The 23190-nt window shown below is 44.1% G+C and overlaps 2 protein-coding genes across 3 annotated transcripts in view; one reads left to right on the top strand and one right to left on the bottom strand.

Moving 5' to 3' along the window:
- Positions 1-19618, bottom strand: part of LOC130356556 (preprofallaxidin-9-like) — a 52236-nt gene extending 32618 nt beyond the window's left edge. The window contains exon 1 of the mRNA XM_056558245.1: positions 19540-19618. Within this exon, the coding sequence (XP_056414220.1) occupies positions 19540-19556 (17 nt within the window). The 5' untranslated portion in view covers positions 19557-19618. The remainder of the gene's footprint in view (positions 1-19539) is intronic.
- The window catches only part of LOC130356554 (preprofallaxidin-9-like), a 131333-nt gene extending 108583 nt beyond the window's left edge, over positions 1-22750 (top strand). For both annotated transcript variants that reach the window (XM_056558242.1, XM_056558241.1), the window contains exons 2-3: positions 1891-1971; positions 22273-22750. In XM_056558242.1, coding sequence (XP_056414217.1) covers positions 1898-1971; positions 22273-22750 — 552 coding nt within the window. In that variant the 5' untranslated portion in view covers positions 1891-1897. The remainder of the gene's footprint in view (positions 1-1890; positions 1972-22272) is intronic.
- The last annotated feature ends 440 nt before the right edge of the window (positions 22751-23190 follow it).

The following is a 23190-nucleotide window of genomic DNA, read 5'->3' as shown; positions in this document are numbered from 1 at the left end:
CCAAGCACATCATTGTTTTTCTTGTGAAATTCCCAATAAGTTTGATGTGTCACATGATCCTCTTCCTATTGAAAAAACAAAAGTTGGATTCAAAATGGCCAACTTTAAAATGGCCACCATGGTCACCACCCATCTTGAAAAGTTTCCCCCCTCACATATACTAATGTGCCACAAACAGGAAGTTAATATCATCAATCATTCCCATTTTATTAAGGTGTATCCATATTAATGGCCCACCCTGTACATGTAGTAAATATTATCATATAAATCATGAACCTTTTAGGGGTCCTAAGGCCTGGAATTGAAAAACACTGCTTTAGACTAAAATACGGATCTGTATAATAGTAATGTGCAATTCACAGATCTGCTCACCTGGGTAAGAGTAACTTTTCTTTATGTTACTCCTGACCTGGACAGGTAAATGGATTATAGGCAATGACTTCCACAATGCCTAAAGCAAGCTCTTGGGGAGCAGTCTGACCCAAGAAGATTGCATATTACAGGATTGGTTAGCTGCAAAGTTGACAGCAGCTAGTAGGCCGGGGGCAAGAATATGAAAATATTTGAAAAACAGGAAACTGCTGTGAAAGTAATTTCTTAAAATTTGAGTAGAGCTAAGTTTTACGATGTGATGTTAAGTAGTGATGAGCGGCAGGGGCCATATTCAAATTTGCGACATTTTGCAAATATATTGATGATTATTTGTCCTATGTTCGCGAAATTTGCATATTTGCTATGTTCCTTCACTTTTTTCCATGCGAAAATTCGCATGTAAAATTTGCATAACAATTTGCATAAAATTTGCATGTGAAAAAAACACAAAAAAACTAATATTCGTCATTACGAATATATAGCACTATATTCTAAATATTCACAATAAAAATTTGCATTACGAATATTTGTCCTCAACACTAATGTTAACACGTATCTGTCATATCACAGAAAAAAACTAATTCATATATGTATGTTACACACTAGGTCATGCAGATGCTTTACATCTGTATGTGGTTCACAAATCCCTCTGAACTGCTGTTCACTCATTCTGACATCCACTACTTAGGGAGGGGCATGTCCTGTCACTCACTATGCATTCAATTTCTCCCTGAGTCTGCTGTGCTGTGCTTGGTCTAGTCATCCAGTCACTGCAGGCTGCTCTGTAACCCCCTCCTCTCTGTTTTCATGCTGCAGTCTGATAGACAAGACAGAAGAGAACACAGAGCATTGCTAGTCCTGCCCTCACTTTCTGGACTTTGTCCCAGCCTATGCTTCAGCTGGGACAAAGATGATGCTGCAGCCAGGCAGGATTATGTTCTAGATGGTATGGGGACCACTAGTGGTCTTTTTTATAAACTATGATTGTTATAAAAAAGGAGCTAATTTAAAAATATATATATATTAGAAAGGCTAATGTTTTACCAATATGTACAACATATAAAGGGTTCTGAAAGTGCCCATTTGATGTATTTCCCGTTGGCAAGTTTCCAGTTTCTTCTTCATCTACTATGATACGTCCTGACTCTTATAATTAATCCTGGTAATTAGACTGTGAAGCCACTGGGGACAGGGACTGATAGGTATGATGACAACCTCTACAATACAGTGACATAAATAGGCAATATAGCAACATCATAACTATGCGAATAATGACACTAAATCTTTTACTCACATTAATACAGTATAAATAAAAAATGATAACATAACCACATGATCCTGCACACCAGCACAAAGGTAAATCACTGCTTACACTTACCAATACAAAGCGTATGGTAAATCCTAATAGAAACAATGGCTGATTCGCAGTAAATGCTGATATAAAATGAATTTCGGGATGTTTGCTTACCTAAATATTTATTTTAACACCAAAAAATAACAATATATTTCTTTTCACAGACTAAACATGGCTTTTGTGAAGAAATCTCTTTTCCTCGTACTATTCCTTGGATTAGTCTCACTGTCATTCTGTGAAGAACAGTAAGTACTCATGTATTATATTAACCCCTTCAGGACCAAGCCCATTTTGGCCTTAACCCCTTAAGGACTCAGCCCATTTTGGCCTTAAGGACTCAGACAATTTAATTTTTACGTTTTCATTTTTTCCTCCTCGCCTTCTAAAAATCATAACTCTTTTATATTTTCATCCACAGACTAGTATGAGGGCTTATTTTTTGCGTGACCAGTTGTCCTTTGTAATGACATCACTCATTATATCATAAAATGTATGGCGCAACCAAAAAACACTATTTTTGTGGGGAAATTAAAATGAAAAACGCAATTTTGCTAATTTTGGAAGGTTTTGTTTTCACGCCGTACAATTTCTGGTAAAAATGACATGTGTTCTTTATTCTGAGGGTCAATACGATTAAAATGATACCCATTATTATATACTTTTATATTATTGTTGCGCTTAAAAAAAATCACAAACTTTTTAACCAAATTAGTACGTTTATAATCCCTTTATTTTGATGACCTATAACTTTTTTATTTTTCAGTATAAGCGGCGGTATGGGGGCTCATTTTATGCGCCATGATCTGTACTTTTTTTTGATACCACATTTGTATATAAAAAACTTTTAATACATTTTTTATAATTTTTTTTTTAATAAAATGTATTAAAAAAGTAGGAATTTTGGACTTTTTAAAATTTTTTTCGTTCACGCCGTTCACCGTACGGGATCATTAACATTTTATTTTAATAGTTCGGACATTTACGCACGCGGCGATACCAAATATGTCTATAAAAAATGTTTTTTACGCTTTTTGGGGGTAAAATAGGAAAAAACGGACGTTTTACTTTTTTATTGGGGGAGGGGATTTTTCACTTTTTTTTTACTTTTACTTTTACATTTTTTTACATTTTTTTTTACACTTGAATAGTCCCCATAGGGGACTATTCATAGCAATACCATGATTGCTAATACTGATCTGTTCTATGTATAGGACATAGAACAGATCAGTATTATCGGTCATCTCCTGCTCTGGTCTGCTCGATCACAGACCAGAGCAGGAGACGCCGGGAGCCGCACGGAGGAAGGTGAGGGGACCTCCGTGCGGCGTTATGAATGATCGGATCCCCGCAGCAGCGCTGCGGGCGATCCGATCGTTCATTTTAATCGCGAACTCCCGCAGATGCCGGGATCTGTATTGATCCCGGCACCTGAGGGGTTAATGGCGGACGCCCGCGAGATCGCGGGCGTCGGCCATTGCCGGCGGGTCCCTGGCTGCGATTAGCAGCCGGGATCAGCCGCGCATGACACGGGCATCGCTCCGATGCCCGCGGTTATGCTTAGGACGTAAATGTACGTCCTGGTGCGTTAAGTACCACCTCACCAGGACGTACATTTACGTCCTGCGTCCTTAAGGGGTTAAGGAGCATTTTTTGCACATCTGACCACTGTCACTTTAAACATTAATAACTCTGGAATGCTTTTAGTTATCATTCTGATTCTGAGACTGTTTTTTCGTGACATATTCTACTTTAACATAGTGGTAAAATTTTGTGGTAACTTTCATCCTTTCTTGGTGAAAAATCCCAAAATTTCATGAAAAAATTTAAAATTTTGCATTTTTCAAACTTTGAAGCTCTCTGCTTGTAAGGAAAATGGATATTCCATTTTTTTTTTATTATTCACATATACAATATGTCTACTTTATGTTTGCATCATAAAATTTATGAGTTTTTACTTTTGGAAGACACCAGAGGGCTTCAAAGTTCAGCAGCAATTTTCCAATTTTTCACAAAATTTTCAAACTCGCTATTTTTCAGAGACCAGTTCAGGTTTGAAGTGGATTTGAAGGGTCTTCATATTAGAAATACCCCATGAAAGACCCCATTATAAAAACTACACCCCCCAAAGTATTCAAAATGACATTCAGTCAGTGTTTTAACCCTTTAGGTGTTTCACAGGAATTGCAGCAATCTGAAGGAGAAAATTCAAAATCTTCATTTTTTACACTCGCATGTTCTTGTAGACCCAATTTTTGAATTTTTGCAAGAGGTAAAAGGAGAAAATTTTTACTTGTATTTGTAGCCCAATTTCTCTTGAGTAAGCACATACCTCATATGTCTATGTTAATTGTTCGGCGGGCGCAGTAGAGGGCTCAGAAGCAAAGGAGCGACAAGGGGATTTTGGAGAGAACATTTTTCTGAAATGGTTTTTGGGGGGCATGTCACCTTTAGGAAGCCCCTAGGGTGTCAAACCAGCAAAAAAATAACACATGGCATACTATTTTGGAAACTAGACCCCTTGGGGAACATAACAAGGGGTAAAGTGAACCTTAATACCCCACAGGGGTTTCATGACCCTTTCAAATGTAAAAAAAAATAAAAAATTTTTACCTAAAATGCTTGTTTTCCCAAAAATTTGACAATTTTGAAAAGGGTAATAGCAGAAAATACCCCACAAAATTTGAAGCCCAATTTCTCCCGATTCAGAAAACACCCCATATGGGGGTAAAAAGTGCTCTGCTGGCACACTACAGGTCTCAGAAGAGAAGGAGTCACATTTGGCTTTTTGGAAGCAAATTTTGCTCTGGGGGCATGCCGCATTTAGGAAGCCCCTATGGTGCCAGGACAGCAAAAAAAAAAACACATGGCATACCATTTTGGAAACTAGACCCCTTGGGGAACATAACAAGGGGTAAAGTGAACCTTAATACCCCACAGGGGTTTCATGACTTTTGCAAATGTAAAAAAAAAAAAAAACATTTTTTACCTAAAATGCTTGTTTTCCCAAAAATTTTACTTTTTTGAAAAGGGTAATAGCAGAAAATACCCCCCAAAATTTGAAGCCCAATTTCTCCTGATTCAGAAAACACCCCATATGGGGGTAGAAAGTGCTCTGTTGGCGCACTACAGGTCTCAGAAGAGAAGGAGTCACATTTGGCTTTTTGGAAGCAAATTTTGCTCTGGGGGCATGCCGCATTTAGGAAGCCCCTATGGTGCCAGGACAGCAAAAAAAAAACATATGGCATACCATTTTGGAAACTAGACCCCTTGGGGAACATAACAAGGGGTAAAGTGAACCTTAATACCCCACAGGGGTTTCATGACTTTTGCAAATGTAAAAAACAAAAAAACATTTTTACCTAAAATGCTTGTTTTCCCAAAAATTTGACATTTTTGAAAAGGGTAATAGCAGAAAATACCCCCCAAAATTTGAAGCCCAATTTCTCCCGATTCAGAAAACACCCCATATGGGGGTAAAAAGTGCTCTGTTGGCGCACTACAGGTCTCAGAAGAGAAGGAGTCACATTTTGGCTTTTTGGAAGCAAATTTTGCTCTGGGGGCATACCTCATTTAGGAAGCCCCTTTGGTGCCAGGACAGCAGAAAAAAAAACACATGGCATTACATTTTGGAAACTAGACCCCACGGGGAACGTAACAGTGTTACAGTGAGTTCTTACACCTCACAGGTTTTTTGAAAAGTGGGCCTAAATTGAAAAATTAGATTTTTTTACACTAAAATGCTGGGGTTACCCAATTTTTAACATTTTCACAAGGGGTAATATGAGGAATTGGGTTACAAATTTTGGAGGGCTTTTTCCCCTGACTATAAAAATACATCCACATATGGGGTAACGTGCTGGACGGGCGCACAACAAGGCTCAGAAGTCACTTTGTATTTGTGGCCTATGGCATACCAGTAGCTGACGGTTACATACATTCCGAGGAAAATACAAAAATGAAACACCCACATGTGACACCATTACAGAAAGTACCCACCCTGAGGAATGGGTATAGGGGTAAAGAGGACATTTCTAACGCACAGGTGTTTCCTATATTTATTTTACAGGAATGGATGAAGGGTAGCTTTTGAAAATTGCAATTTTCAACCTATGCTCTGCTTCATCTTTTTGGGAACAACTAACACGTGACTCTGAATTGTCGCCTGGAAATACGACAGAGCTCAGCGAGAACTCTTCGCATTTGAGGCGGATGTTTGTTACGGACCTAACAGTTACATACATTCAGAGGAAAATACAAGAAAGGAACATTCATATGTGAGATTATTACAAACAGTACACCCCCTAGGGAAGGTGTATAGGGTGAAGTGGAGATTTGGAACAGATGGGTGTTCCCTTCATTTATTTTCCAGGAATGGATGAAGTGTACTATGGGGGGAAGAAAATTGCAATTTTAGAACTGATATGCCAATTATTTTCCCAGAATGATGACCCAGAGTACAGCCAAAAGTAAAAAGGATGCCCGCCCCAAACCCTATACTCTGAATCATCATTCTGGGAAGGGGATGTGTGGGGCCGTCCCTATTCTGTTACCTCAAATGCGCAACCCGCTCAGGTGGGGAGAGAGAGCGTTGCGCATTTGAGGCAACTGCAAACCTCCAATGCTGTTGACTCTGTGTCCCATGACCCATTTTTTAGGGGGAAGAAGAAAAAAAAAAGATATTGGGGGTATTGAGAAAAAGGTTTGTTTTTTTTGGGGGGGGTTGGTATAAAATTTGGAAGACAATGTACCCTGGACTGGTACATTGGAGTCGAATTGTGGGTAATGAAAATTAGGGCAAATGACGGAAAATTTAGTACTCCATGGAAGTGTGATACTCCCTGAAGCAGCCTATGCAGAGGCCCGGATGATCAGGGCAAGTGTCGCATTGAGTGGTGGTGTGATTCCGAATCCCCCTCTTGCGACACAATCTGCATTTCTTCTGAGATCGTCCCTTCTTTCCAGTGTGGGGGATCACACCTGGAAAGTGTTGGCCGGGGACGATCCGGGGACCTGAAGTTCCAGAGGTGCTCTGACCCGCTCTTTGGCGGTCACCATAGATGAGGGACTTTAGAACTTCCTCTTGGAACTCCAGGTATGTCCCTGTGTTGCCAGCGTTCTTGTACAGTACAAAAGAGTTGTACATGGCAACCTGTACCATGTAGACCGCAACTTTTTTGTACCATATCTTTGTTTTCCGCATGGCATTATATGGCTTGAGGACTTGATCAGAAAGATCAACTCCCCCCATATACCGATTGTAGTCCAGAATACAATCGGGCTTGAGGACCGGTCCCACGGTACCTCGCACAGGGACAGGGGTGCTGCCATTCCCATGAATTGTGGTGAGCATAAGGACATCCCTCTTGTCCTTATACCGGACCAACAACAGGTTCTCATGGGAAAAGGCACGGGACTCACCCCGGGGGATAAGAGTCTGCAGGGGATAGGAAGGAAGGCCTCTTTGATTCTTCCGGACTGTCCCACAAGCGAGCGTGGATCTGGCGGCGAGGGATGTGAAGAGAGGGATACTAGTATAAAAGTTATCCACGTAAAGGTGGTAACCTTTATCTAGCAATGGGTGCAAAAGGCCCCAAATGATTTTCCCGCTCACACCCAGAGTGGGGGAACAATCTGGGGGTTCAATGCAGGAATCTCGTCCCTCATACACCATAAACTTGCAAGTGTACCCGGAGGTACTCTCGCAAAGTTTATACATCTTCACGCCATACCGCGCTCGCTTGGTAGGGATGTATTGCCGGAAGCTGAGTCTCCCCTTAAAGCTGATGAGCGACTCATCAATAGCGACCTCCCTTCCAGGGACATAGGCCTCCCAAAATATGGCCCCGAAGTGATTGATGACCGGCCTGATTTTATACAGGCGGTCACACGCGGGATCAGTTCGGGGGGGACATGCCGCATTATCAGCATAATGCAAACATCTTCGAATGGCCTCGAACCAGGAACGTGCCATGGCCATACTGTAGAGGGGTGTCTGGTAAAAGATGTCCCCACTCCAATATTGCCTGACACTGGGTTTTTTAACTAGACCCATATGCAGCACGAGGCCCCAAAAGGTCCTCATTTCCGCTGCATCGACTGGAGTCCAGCCGCCGGGTCTAGCTAAAAGTGAGCCCGGGTTAGCGGCGACGAACTGTTGGGCGTACAGATTCGTCTGTGTAACCATTAGATTAACAAAGTCGTCACTGAAAAAATGACCGAAAAAGTCCTTTTCAGTGAACCCGGCGATGTTAATCTTGATTCCTGAGTCGCCAACAAACTCAGGAATCACGGGCTCGTGGTCCGCTGGCTCAGCCCAGACAAGTTCTCCGGTACGAGGTACCAGTGACCTTGGCAGGGGGGCTTCACTAGTATGAGCGCCAGGGGGACTCATACTAGCATGGGGCACAGGGTCAAGGGCAGAGGAGGTTTGCGGCACCACACGGCGGAGTCTCCGCCTCCTTGGTGGCTCATCATCAGAACTAGATGATAAGGAGGACGATGAAATAAGGAAGGTGGGGTCTTCATCGTCCTCTGAGCCGCTCTTGGTGTCGGAGACAATTATGGCATATGCCTCCTCCGCCGAAAACGCTCTGCGGGCCATTTCCCTACTCTAATGGGGATACGGCGGTGTGTGTGTGTGGGGGGAAACTTTATTGGTGTGTGTGCTGCGTGTGGTGTGGTGCGATACTACCTCCCTAACCCGCCCTAGCCTAACCTAACCTAACTAAACTAACCCGCCCTAACAGAAAAAAATATAAAATAAAAAGGGGACTTTAAAAAAAAAAAGGGGGACTTCTAGCGCAAAAAAAACCCTGCGCCAAAAAAATAAGCGTTTATCTAATCAGTGGTGTGCGCACTGATTAGCGCTTGTGGCGGCAGGGGGCGCAGAAGTCAGAGGGGGGTCCGGCCACTCAGCCCAGAACAGCGGCTGGTGGCTTGTACTCAGACCCCCACACAAAAAACCCGAAAAATAAAATAAAAAAACGCTTAACCCCGGAAAAAATGCACCCGCCTGAACAAAAAAAAAAAAATGCTGATCAGTGATAAATCACCGACAGCGGTGGGACAGGCTGCACACACAGGTACGGTCCGTCCACACAGTACACGCCTGCTACTGGTGGCACGGACCGCCTTTGGGTGCAAAAAAAAATACGCGTTAACCGTAAAAAATGCCTTTACCACAAAAAAACGCTGATCAGTGATAAATCACTGACAGCGGTGAGGCACGCCGCACACACAGGTAAGGTCCGGCCACACAGTTCACCCCTGCTACTGGTGGCACGGACCGCCTATGGGTGCAAAAAAAGCGCTAGAAAACGCGTAAAAAAGCGCCGGCACCACAAAAAAAACGCTGATCAGTACTAGGCTGGCGGCAGACCGCAGCGACCCAGCAGGGCCGGGGTCACGCAGCTAAAGGTGCTACGGACCCACGGACACCCACTGAGGTACGCCGAAAAAAAAAAAAAAAAAAACTTTTTTTTTTTAACCCTAACCTGTCCCTACCTAAATCTAAAGCTATCCCTGGGGATTTCTGTGCCAAGGGGCCACAGAAAGGGGGCAAGGGGCACTTTTTTTTACTGAGGGGATGGTGGGCAGCACGGGGCTCCGTCCTGCACACCAGATCTGAGTGGAATGGTGGGCAGAACGGAGCAACGTGCTCCTAGCCCCCACCATCCCCTCCCATTACACTGTGATTGGTGTGGCCACTTTGGCCACCCAATCACAACTGTACTGACGGGGGTGGGCACAATGCCAGCCCCCAGTACAGCAAGGATGGTGATTGGTGGTGTATACTACACCACCAGTCACCATCTATATCCAGGTCACAGGGTCACACGTAACCCTGAGGACCCGGAACCGCTGCAGAACGCTGGTTAGTAGTTACCGGCGTCCTGCAGCGATCGCCGGTATAGGAAGTCCTCCGGACCTCCTCCGGCACACTGCCGGGATGTCTGCTGATAGAAATCAGCAGACATCCGGCTCCGATCCCCGCCCGGCGAGCGGCGGGGAACGGAATAGCAGTGCATCTCTCATCTGAATTGATGAGCGATGTGCTGCGATCGGCGACATGGGGGGACATAATGACCCCCCTGGGCGATATGCCGGGATGCCTGCTGAAAGATTTCAGCAGGCATCCGGCTCCGGCGCCCCTCCGGCTAGCGGTGGGGGCCGGATTTCCCACGGGCGTATGGACACGCCCTCGGTCCTTAAGGACTCGGAATGGAGGGCGTATCCATACGCCCTATGTCCTGAAGAGGTTAAAGCAATGCATAAAAGGATTATTCTCATAAAATATGACATCTTAGTAGTATACACCATCATTTCATGTCTAGTGGGGATTTGAGAACTGAGACCCCCACTGATCCTAAGAATGAATGGGTGGCAATGCTGTTTTAGTGTTGCAGCTCCACCACTGTGGTTCCTGCTCAGCAGCACTCTCGGTCACTCTCTAAGCAAGGAACTACATTCTAGTCCTATCTGAATGAGGCAACGCTTCAGTTCTATGCACAGACAAAGGCTGGTACATCCACTCAGAGTGAATTGTAGATCATTATAATATGGGAGCCTGTAAGTGTTTCATGTTGCCTGTAATCCGAGCAGCATGAAAACAAGTGACAAGTTCCCTTCAACAATCACAACTACATGAATTGGATGGCACTATGCCAAAGTCTTACAGAATAGGCAATATGTCACGATTCGGCAGGCTGGAGGTGGATCCTCTGTGTCAGAGAGGGATTGGCGTGGACCGTGTTGGTGGACCGGTTCTAAGTTGCTACTGGTTTTCACCAGAGCCCGCCGCAAAGCAGGATGGTCTTGCAGCGGCGGTAGCAACCAGGTCGTATCCACCGGCAACGGCTCAACCTCTCTGACTGCTGAGATAGGCATGGTACAAGGGATAAGGCAAGAGCAAGGTCGGACGAAGCAGAAGGTCAGGGCAGGCAGCAAGGATCGTAGTCAGGGGCAACGGCAGAAGGTCTGTACACAGGCTAGGAACACTCAAGGAAAGGCTTTCACTGGCACAAGGGCAACAAGATCCGGCGAGGGAGTGCAGGGGAAGTGAGGTATAAGTAGGGAGTGCACAGGTGATGACACTGATTAGGCCTGCTGCGCCAATCAGTGGCGCAGTGGCCCTTTAAATTGCAGAGACCCGGCGCGCGCGCGCCCTAAGGAGCGGGGCCGCGCGCACAGGGACAACACAGACGGGGAACGGGTCAGGTACGGGAGCCGAGATGCGCATCGCGAGCGGGCGCGTCCCGCATCGCGAATCGCATCCCGGCTGGGAGCAATATCGCAGCGCACCCGGTCAGCAGGTCTGACCGGAGCGCTGCGAATAAGAGAACGCTCCGAGCACTTCGGGGAGGAGCGGGGACCCGGAGCGCTCGGCGTAACACAATAATATGTAGGCAATACAACCTACAAACCTTCAACTTGTCAAATTAAACAATTATAGAAAAAAAAAACACTTTTGTTATTGCACTTTCATCAGATATCCAACAAGTGCCCCCACATAAAAACATCAACACATGATATTAAGTAGAAAAACAACGAACACAAGAAATTAAAATTTCGTTTACCATGTGGTCAAAATTAATTGGATGTTAGTATAAATTGCACACGGCACGCCTTAACTGGTTTATGAATGTAAACCTAACTAATGGACAATACTACAATTACACAAATGGAATGAATAGTAGGTATCCAGGTAGGTTGTTAGCTAGGTAGGTAGCAAGGTAGTTAGCTATGTAGGTAAATAGGCAGCCAGGTAGCCAAGTAGGTAGCCTGGAAGCTAACCAGGATAATAGGTAGCTAGCTAAGTAGGTTCATAGCCAGGAAGGTATGTAGGTAGGTTGGTAGCCAGGTAGGTGAGTAGGTAGCCATGTAGCTAGATAGGTAGCTATATAGGTTGGTAGATAGTCAGGTAGGTAACCAGGTAGCCAGGTAGGTAGTCAACCCCACCCCATGCAGCAATCTCCTCTGCAGTACAGCCTGTCTATGTCCTTCTTCCTCCACTGTGCACACTTACACTGAAAGAAAGCTGTTAACTGTATGTGTATGTGCACAAACAGCTGAAAGCAGTGCTATCTCGCTTGGGGATCCAGGACAAGTGTCCTGGATTCCCCATTAACAAGTAAGCAACTGTGCCAGGTAGCCCCCTCTCTGCTTGGGCCCTACAGCAGTGGTGGACGTACACTTTGGCGGCCTGCGTCTCCCACTCCACCTGGGTGTGCTCCCCCACCAGGTGCCTAGTTTGCCAAAGCGTAGGTACGCCACTGCATTTCTATATATGCATCCCTTTAAGGTAAGCCACCTGATCAGTGATGTCTCAAGCTTTCTTATTTCGGGGAGTCACACTGGGGCCAGAACACAATTGGGGTGGGGGGGTCAATAAAAAAAATTGTGCTGCACTAATCTGCATGAGCAATTAAATTATTGCTCATACAAGTTTCCTAGAGGACTAAAATACTGTAAAGAATAAATAAAAAATGTTTAAAAATATAAAGAAAAAATTTAAGTCACCCACCTTTTTCCCATATTCCAAAATAAAAACAAAAAGAAAACATATTTGGTATCACTGCATGTGGAATTTTCAGATCTATTAAAATATAACATTATTGATCCTGCATGATAAATGGCATAAAAGAAAAAAAAAACAGATTTGCGTTTTTGGTCACAATGGTGAAAATCACAACGCAAAGAGTAAGTCCCAAAACAGCTAAGTGGAAAAACAAAAAAAATGTATATGGATCAGAAGAGGGCAATTTTAAGCATACTCATTTTTGAATACCCCATGACCCTAAATAAATCCTTACTCTAGCCCCCACACACAGTAGTCACAGCTCAAAACCCTCCACATCCATCTGTTAACGCTGCATCCCTCCCCCCATTCTTTATAGTGCACCAGCTCCTCATCCATCCATTATAGTGCACCACAGGGTGAGGTGGCAGTGCATTATAAAGAATGGGGGATTAGGTGGTGGTGCATAGTGATGAGCACCAGGGGCCATATTCGAATTTGCGATATTTCGCAAATATATTGACGATTATTCGTCCTATGTTTGTGAAATTTGCATATTCGCTATGTTCATTCACTTTGTTTTATATGAGAAAATTTGCAAGGAAAAATGGCATAAAAATGTAAATTATGAATATTCTAAATATTCGTGAAATCGTGAAGTGACGATATTTGCAAAAAAAATTTGCATTGCAAATTGCATTACGAATATTCGTGCTCAACACTAGTGGTGCACTGACTGCACTATAAAGTATAGGGAGTGAGGACGTGATGCACTATAAGGTATGGGGGGGTGAGGATATGTTGAACTACAAAGGATGGGGGTGAGGAGGTGATGAGCTATAAAGGATGAGGGGTGAGGAGGTGATGAACTATAAATATAGGGGTGAGGAGGGGATTCACTATAAAGATAGGAGTGACAAGGGCATGCACTGTGAAGGATTGGGGTGAGGAGGGGATGTACTATAAATGATAGGGGGGAGGAGGGGATACACTGTAAAGGATAGGGATGAGGAGGGGATACACTATAAAGGATAGGGGTGAGGAGGGGATGTGCCATAAATGATAGGGATGAGGAGGGGATGCACTATAAATAATAGGGGTGAGGAGGGGAAACACTATAAATGATAGGGGTGAGGAGGGGATGTGCTATAAATGATAGGGGAGAGGAGGGGATGTGCTATGAATGATAGGGGTGAGGAGGGGATGAGCTATAAATGATAGGGGTGAGGAGGGGATACACTATAAATGATAGGGGTGAGGAGGGGATACACTATAAATGATAGGGGTGAGGAGGGGATGTGCTATTAATGATAGGGGTGATGAGGGAATGTGCTATAAATGATAGGGGTGAGGAGGGGATACACTATAAAGGATAGGGGTGAGGAGGGGATGTGCTATAAATGATAAGGATGAGGAGGGGATGTACTATAAATGATAGGGGTGAGGAGGGGATGTGCTATAAATCATAGGAGTGAGGAGGGGATGAGCTATAAATGATAGGGGTGAGGAGGGGATACAAAATAAAGGATAGGGATGAGGAGGGGATACACTATAAAGGATAGGGGTGAGGAGGGGATGTGCTATAAATGATAGGGGTGAGGAGGGGATTTGCTATAAATGATAGGGGTGAGAAGGGGATGTGCTATAAATCATAGGGGTGAGGAGGGGATGAGCTATAAATGATAAAGTGAGGAGGGGATACACTATAAATGATAGGGGTGAGGAGGGGATACACTATAAATGATAGGGGTGAGGAGGGGATGTGCTATAAATCATAGGAGTGAGGAGGGGATACACTATAAATGATAGGGGTGAGGAAGGGATACACTATAAAGGATAGGGGTGAGGAGGGGATGTGCTATAAATGATAGGGGTGAGGAGGGGATGTGCTATAAATGATAGGGGTGAGGAGGGGATGTATTATAAATGATAGGGGGAGGAGGGGGATACACTATAAATGATAGGGATGAAGAGGGGATGTACTATAAATGATAGGGGTGAGGAGGGGATACACTATAAAGGATAGGGATGAGGAGGGGATACACTATAAAGGATAGGGGTGAGGAGGGGATGTGCCATAAATGATAGGGATGAGGAGGGGATGGACTATAAATGATAGGGGTGAGGAGGGGATACACTATAAATGATAGGGGTGAGGAGGGGATACACTATAAATGATAGGGGTGAGGAGGGGATGTGCTATAAATGATAGGGGCGAGGAGGGGATGTGCTATAAATGATAGGGGTGAGGAGGGGATGAGCTATAAATGATAGGGGTGAGGAGGGGATACACTATAAATGATAGGGGTGAGGAGGGGATACACTATAAATGATAGGGGTGAGGAGGGGATACACTATAAAGGATAGGGGTGAGGAGGGGATACACTATAAATGATAGGGGTGAGGAGGGGATACACTATAAATGATAGGGGTGAGGAGGGGATACACTATAAATGATTGGGGTGAGGAGGGGATGTACTATAAATGGTAGGGGTGAGGAGGGGATGTACTATAAATGATAGGGGGAGGAGGGGATACACTTTAAATGATAGGGATGAGGAGGGGATACACTATAAATGATAAGGGTGAGGAGGGGATACACTATAAAGGATAGGGGTGAGGAGGGGATACACTATAAAGGATAGGGGTGAGGAGGGGATGTGCTATAAATGATAGGGGTGAGGAGGGGATGTGCTATAAATGATAGGGGTGAGGAGGGGATGTACTATAAATGATAGGGGTGAGGAGGGGATGTGCTATAAATCATAGGGGTGAGGAGGGGATGAGCTATAAATGATAGGGGTGAGGAGGGGATACAAAATAAAGGATAGGGATGAGGAGGGGATACACTATAAAGGATAAGGGTGAGGAGGGGATGTGCTATAAATGATAGGGGTGAGGAGGGGATTTGCTATAAATGATGGGGGTGAGGAGGGGATGTGCTATAAATCATAGAGGTGAGGATGGGATGAGCTATAAATGATAGGGGTGAGGAGGGGATACACTATAAAGGATAGGGGTGAGGAAGGGATACACTATAAAGGATAGGGGTGAGGAGGGGAAGTGCTATAAATGATAGGGGTGAGGAGGGGATGTGCTATAAATGATAGGGGTGAGGAGGGGATGTGCTATAAATCATAGGAGTGAGGAGGGGATACACTATAAATGATAGGGTTGAGGAAGGGATACACTCTAAAGGATAGGGCTGAGGAGGGGATGTGCTATAAATGGTAGGGGTGAGGAGGGGATGTGTTACAAATGATATGGGTGAGGAGGGGATGTGCTATAAATGATAGGGATGAGGAGGGGATACACTATAAATGATAGGTGTGAGGAGGGGATACACTATAAATGATAGGGATGAGGAGGGGATGCACTATAAATGATAGGTGTGAGGAGGGGATACACTATAAATGATAGGGATGAGGAGGGGATGCACTATAAATGATAGGTGGGAGGAGGGGATGTGCTATAAATGATAGGGGTGAGGAGGTAATACACTATAAGTGATAGGGGTGAGGAGGGGATGTGCTATAAATGATAGGGGTGAGGAGGGGGATGTGCTATAAATGATAGGGGTGAGGAGGGAATACACTATAAATGATAGGGGTGAGGAAAGGATGTGCTATAAATGATAGGGGTGAGAAGGGGAAACACTGTAAAGGATTGGGGTGAGGAGGGGATGTACAGTAACCCTCTGACATGCGATGGCCCCGACATATGATCAAATCGACATACAATGCTTTTATATGTCTGGGCCATCGCATTAACTGCTATCCGACAGTGTAAAATGCTTAAGCTGCTGTCGGATAGCAGTTTAAGCGTCCCGGACAGGTTCACTTACCTATCCCTGCTGCTCCGGGTCCACTTCGGGATCCTCCGGCGTCTTTTAACACTGACTTTGTAATAATTCCTGCCAAAAAACTATGGTGTTAAAATACTCACTGTACCCCCTAGCGAATACCTTGAGGGGTCTAGTTTTTAAAACGGGGTCATTTGGGGGGGGGGGGGTGTTCCTATGTTCTACTACCTTTTAATTTCTGCAAACCTTGCATAGCACATAAAAAAAGATGTACTTTTCAAATTTTCTAAATTTTCTAAATTTCAAGTTAAATTGTTAGGCTTCTAATTAATTTAAAATGTTAATTAAAAACAAAAGAATGACGTCAAAATAAAGTAGACATCTGAAAGTATAAGTTTCATAAACTATTTGGTCAGTATGTATAAATATATTTTAACACCATAGTTTTTTGGCAGGAATTATTACAAAGTCAGTGTTAAAAATTCGAAATTTGCAATTTTTCACAAATGCATCATTTGGGGGGCATATTTTTTGTACATCACTTCTGATATTGAAAGAAATGCACCCTATATTTTATTTAGCTGCTTGTCCCATGTTCGGAAATACCCCCGCTTTGGCCATATATGGTTCCTTGGCCGCGTGGTAGGACTCAGAAGGAGAGGAGCGCCATTTGGCTTTCAGGGCAGAACAGTACCCCCACCCCCACAAGTGATCCCATTTATATACCGCACCCCTACAAGTTATTGGCTGGACCAGGGACCTCTCTGATTGGTCCTTGGTCGGCTGGCAGTATAACGCGTCTGTCTGTGACAGTTAAGGCTCCTGATGGATATATCCGCCATGTTGTGGGAATAAGCACCCGCTCATGGCGAATATATCCATCACTGCTGCGGCTGGGTAGCTCAGTGTGTCCGCTCATGACTGCTGGCGGGAAATCCGCCGCTATGAGTGAACACACAAAGCTACCCAGCCGCAGCAGGGAGCTCATTACCGTGACTGCTTCATAATGTGTAGGATCAGGGACGTGCACAGACATTTTGAAGGGCAGGGGCTCAAGAAAAAAGAGGGCACTTCTCATAATTTAAAAAACGTCTGCCAGACTTAATGGGCAGATGTGTTGCGGCCCAGGGATACAGAGGACTCCCTCCAGGCCTCCTCAACATTCCTATCCCCCATAAAAGTTGGTGTTTTTGTAAAATCGAGTGAAGAACAGTTTCTCTGAGGTCTGCCATGTGTATATACACTTTGTCTGTGCTGTCAGTCTTATTTACAGAAAACATGTGACAGCTGCCCTATAATATACTGTATTATAGAGGAGATTCATCAAAATCTGTGCAGAGAAAGAGCGGTGCAGTCGCCCATAGCAACCAATCAGATCGTTTTGCAGAAGGCTTTTCCTCTGCAAAGGTTTTAATAAATCTCCCCCTATATGCCCCGGTCTGACCTCTATATGACAGAACGTGCACTGTCCAGCCTCACCCATTCCCAATCACCCAGCACCCATCACCCATCCCCAATCACCCATCCCCAATCCCCCAGCACCCATCCCCAATCACCCATCACCCATCCCCAATCCCCCCATCCCCAATCCCCCTATCCCCAATCCCCCCATCCCCAATCCCCCAATCACCCAGCATCAATCACCCATCACCCACCTTATGCAGGAATCTCCACACAGCTCTGGTTCTTACACTGAAGAGATGGACACCACACTAATATATACTTACATGCTACAATATACAAGTCGGCAAAAAAAAGAATTACAAATATACAAAGCCAGGCATAGCACAGCATACAGGATGGAGGACGGAAGCTCCGCCTCCATTGCGCACAAGACTGACTTCGCATACTAGCAATGTGGGGCAATACCTAGAAAATGGAAAGACCAATTTTTGTATACATGCACTGTAACCTAGTGTATTGGGTTTAGTGCGAGTAAACAGCCTGTCAGTTTGCCTTTAAATATATACCGTACCCCCCTTTATGAACTATATACTGTGCCACCATTCATCTATTAATTCCCTATATACTGTGCCACCATTAATGAACTATATACTGTGCCACCATTAATGAACTATATACTGTGCCACCATTAATGAACTATATACTGTGCCACCGTTCATCTATTAATTCCCTATATACTGTGCCACCATTAATGAACTATATACTGTGCCACCATTCATCTATTAATTCCCTATATACTGTGCCACCATTAATTAACTATATACTGTGCCACCATTAATGAACTATATACTGTGCCACCATTAATGAACTATATACTGTGCCACCATTCATCTATTAATTCCCTATATACTGTGCCACCATTAGTTAACTATATACTGTGCCACCATTAATGAACTATATACTGTGCCACCGTTCATCTATTAATTCCCTATATACTGTGCCACCATTAATGAACTATATACTGTGCCACCATTAATGAACTATATACCGTGCCACTATTATTTAACTATAATGTGCCACCACTAAGGGTGCGTTCACACGTGCGTATTTTCTGCTGTAGATCTGCTGCAGATTTGCTTTAGCAGATTTCTCTTCCCATTGTCAATGGGAAGCAAAATCTGCAGCAGATCTGCAGCAAAAATAGGCACATGTGAACGCACCCTAAGGATCTATACACAGTGCCAGCATACATAAAAAATATAAGGTTCCAATATAATGAAATATATACTGTGCTTCCATAAATTCCCTATATACTGTGCTTATATTCCTCCAATAATTCCCTAATAATGTGCTTCATACAATACATATAAGCACATAACATAAAGGCACATACAGTACATAGGTAATATACACACATACAGTACATAGGTAATATACACACATACAGTACATAGGTAATATACACACATACAGTACATAGGTCATATACACACATACATAGAGACACTGACACAAACATACAGGTACAAATATACATTAAGAAACATAAATACACAGACACACATATAACATGGAATATATACAAACAGATATAGCCAATAAGCACATCATACATACAGGTACATACATACAATCACTCACAGATATATACACACATACAAAGATTCACTTGCTCATATATATATATATATATATATATATATATATATACACACACATACATAGATTCACTTGTTCATATTATATATATATATATATATATATTATATATATATATACATACACACACACACATACATACATACATACATAGATAGATAGATTCACTTGCTCATATATATACACACATACATACACATATATACATGCACACACATAGATTCACTTGTTCACATATATAGGCACATACATAGAGATAGACACACACACAAACACACATATATACACCTCACACTGACATACAGTCACACTAAGGCCCCAGCCATCCCTCTCTGCACAAGCACATACATAGAGATACACACACACATATATACACACATCTATATACACACACACACTGACAGCCACTCACTTATATTTTCAGTTACTTACAGTAAGTAAGGCACCATCCCCCTCTGCACAGACGGGAGTTTCTGCCCGGGACATGCTGTGGGCGGGGCTTCTCTCTGCCTCTTTTGCTCCTGTCTCCTCCGTGTGGAGAGAAGCAGAGAAATGGCAGATAATGACAGGGTGAGTGGCGCCCCCTTCCTGCAGGGAGGGCACAGCACCCTCCATTAAACCACATACAAATCTCCCCAGCAACGGACCCTTTTTACTGCACCTATCACCCTTAGTCTGTAGCTCCTTTTGTGAGGGCACTAGAGGGGCAGGTGAGGAAAAGGGCAGCGGCTCCAGCCCCCTTTTACCCCTATGTGTGCACGTCCCTGTGTAGGATCACATGGTGGACATCTGCAGCATATTACATGCTGCGGATGTCCGCCAATGCGATCCTACACATTATGCATTTTTTTTATTAGATTCATTTAATAAATGTCTTTTTTTTTACACTTTTATTACATTATTATTTATTTTTACACTTTTATTTTATTAATTTATTTATTTTTTACACTTTTTAATGCAGTTATATGCTGCCTGCCAGTTTTCTCGAGCAGGCAGCATATCAGGACGTGCCTCTGGCACGTCCTTTCAGGCAATACCCAGGGCAGACCTGGGGGTCTTTGTAGGACCCCCGGCTGCCCAGGTATGCAGCAGCACCCCGCGATGCTCCGGGGTGCTGCAGGAGAGACAGAGGGAGCCCCCTCCCTCTGTCAGAACTCCTTACAGCGCGCGGTCACTTCTGACCGCGGCTGTAAGGGTTAAACTGTCGGGAGTGAAGTGAACTTCACTCCCGGCAGTGCGGCAGGTCCCGGCCAGCCGCGGCCACACACAGCACCCCGCGATCGCGCTGCGGGGTGCTGCAGGAGAGACAGAGGGAGCCCCCTCCCTCTGTCAGAACTCCTTACAGCGCGCGGTCACTTCTGACCGCGGCTGTAAGGGTTAAACTGTCGGGAGTGATGTGAACTTCACTCCCGGCAGTGCGGCAGGTCCCGGTCAGCCGCGGCCACACACAGCACCCCGCGATCGTGCTGCGGGGTGCTGCAGAGGAGACAGAGGGAGCTCCCTCTGTCAGAATTCCTTACAGCGCGCGGTCACTTCTGACCGCGGCTGTAAGGGTTAAAGTGTCGGGAGTGAAGTGAACTTCACTCCCGGCAGTGCGGCAGGTCCCGGCCAGCCGCGTATTACACACAGCACCCCACGATCGCGATGCAGGGTGCTGCAGAGGAGACAGAGGGAGCTCCCTCCCTCTGTCATAACACTTACAACCCGCGGTCACTTCCGACCGCGGCTGTAAGGGTTAAAACTGCCGGGACCGAAGTTTACTTCGGTCCTGGCAGTGCAGCAGGGTCCCGGCTGTGTGATACAGCTGAGTCCCTGCCGCGATCTCGTGGGTGCACTGGGCAGCACCCACGAGAATAATGGACGAGTATAGACATCCAGGTGCGGGAACGGCCGCCAACCTGGACGTCTATACTTGTCCGTGGTCGTTATCGGGTTAAACTCAATGGACCCCTTGACAATGTGTATTGGTATACATGGGCATCCCTTTTTTGACAGGATGCAGATGTATACCCTGAATTACAATGTGAACAGTCCCTAATTCTTATATCCATAGGGAAACATTGATTAAATTCAAGTTTAGTGCCAACACAATTAGCCATGTAGCCCCATTTTAATACAATATTAGTTGGGCTTGGATACATGTTACTAGTCTAAATAAGAACATCAAATTATAAAATGAAGAACCTGCTATAGGACTGGCGAAACAGGGACAGCAGGAGAGAGAACCCCCAACCACAGTGTCTGCCACAGTATCCTAATAACAGTAATAGCCACAAGATCCCCTAACAGTGATAATAAAAACATACTGTAATGCTGTCATAGTGTTAACCTTTGTGTAGAGCAGCAGAAACAATATAGTTAAGCTGCTGAGGTTACTTATGTGTGATAACACAGCACAGTCTCCTTTTCTCACCACCTTCCAGTCCTAGCTACCCACTGGTGTGGTCTGTGGCAGAAAAATTCTCACATGTGCCACTAACAGTGCACAAGCCAACAGTGCACCACTCAAACCAGTCTGTCTTATTTAAAGGGGTATTCCAGGCAAAAACTTTTTTTATATATCAACTGGCTCTGGAAAGTTAAACAGATTTGTAAGTTACTTCTATTAAAAAATCTTGAGTTGCTGTTTTCTGTCTAACTGCTTTCTGATGACTCACGTCCCAGGAGCTGTGCAGTTCCTATGGGGATATTCTCCCATCATGCGCAGCTCCCGTGACGTGACATCATCATTGAGCAGTTAGACAGAAAACTTCAGAAGCTAATAACTATTGGAAGGATTAAGATTTTTTAATAGAAGTAATTCACAAATCTGTTTAACTTTCCAGAGCCAGTTGATATATATTAAAAAGATTTTGCCTGGAATACCCCTTTAAGTCTGAGTTTAAATGGTCCAAAAAAATAAAGCCCAACCATTAATAATCCAGCATTAGCAATTATAGCCATAAAATAAGTAAGTGAATATAGCCAAAAAACACGGTCCCAAAAACTGTGTGAGAACAAGGCCTTACCTTCACTTGTAGTTGTCAATGTAGGCCCCAGAATAGGGCCACAACACAACCATAGTGGGAAATAAATAATGGAAACCCCATTTATTGACAATGTAGGAACATTTAGCAAAATGTTTAATCAAATAGATAATATATATATATATTGTCTTTTACACAGGAAAAGAGAGGAAGAAGAAGAGAAGAAAAGAGATGGTAGTGAGGAGGAAGAGAAGAGATTTTTGCCATGGTTAGGCCGTCGTGATGAAGAGAAGAGATTTTTGCCATGGTTAGGCCGTCGTGATGAAGAGAAGAGATTTTTGCCATGGTTAGGCCGTCGTGATGAAGAGAAGAGATTTTTGCCATGGTTAGGCCGTCGTGATGAAGAGAAGAGATTTTTGCCATGGTTAGGCCGTCGTGATGAAGAGAAGAGATTTTTGCCATGGTTAGGTCGTCGTGATGAAGAGAAGAGATTTTTGCCATGGTTAGGTCGTCGTGATGAAGAGAAGAGATTTTTGCCATGGTTAGGCCGTCGTGATGAAGAGAAGAGATTTTTGCCATGGTTAGGCCGTCGTGATGAAGAGAAGAGATTTTTGCCATGGTTAGGCCGTCGTGATGAAGAGAAGAGATTTTTGCCATGGTTAGGCCGTCGTGATTAAGAAAAGAGATTTTGGCCGCCTGGCCGCCGTTAATAAAATGTAATGTTTCATCTGTAAGGAGCACAATTATTATTAGTTGTTCCAGATCTATATTAAAGCATATTAAACTGATATGATGGTCTGTCTTTTTTTATATATGCTCAGTATGCTATGTTTATTATTACACTAAGTATATATAGATATATACACACACACACACTGGTAAATGGAATGGGCTCCTGACTCAAGCCCATTCCATACCCAGCAACCCCCAGCTGATTTTGGCTGGGGGCCGCTGCTAATAGCCATCATGCTGCTATCACCGTGAGCGCCTGTTAACCAATTAGTTCACCACTGTCAATAGAATTGCATTGATCTGTATGAGGAATCTAATAATTCATCCTAAAAGTCCCCAAAGGGGGCCAATAAAGTGTAAAAGAAAATGTAACCCCATTTTCACT

The sequence above is a fragment of the Hyla sarda genome, chromosome 2 (genome assembly GCF_029499605.1).
Source record: "Hyla sarda isolate aHylSar1 chromosome 2, aHylSar1.hap1, whole genome shotgun sequence".
Lineage (NCBI taxonomy): Eukaryota > Metazoa > Chordata > Amphibia > Anura > Hylidae > Hyla > Hyla sarda.
Note: the sequence above shows the minus strand (reverse complement) of the source record. Positions and strands in the feature narration are given on the sequence as shown.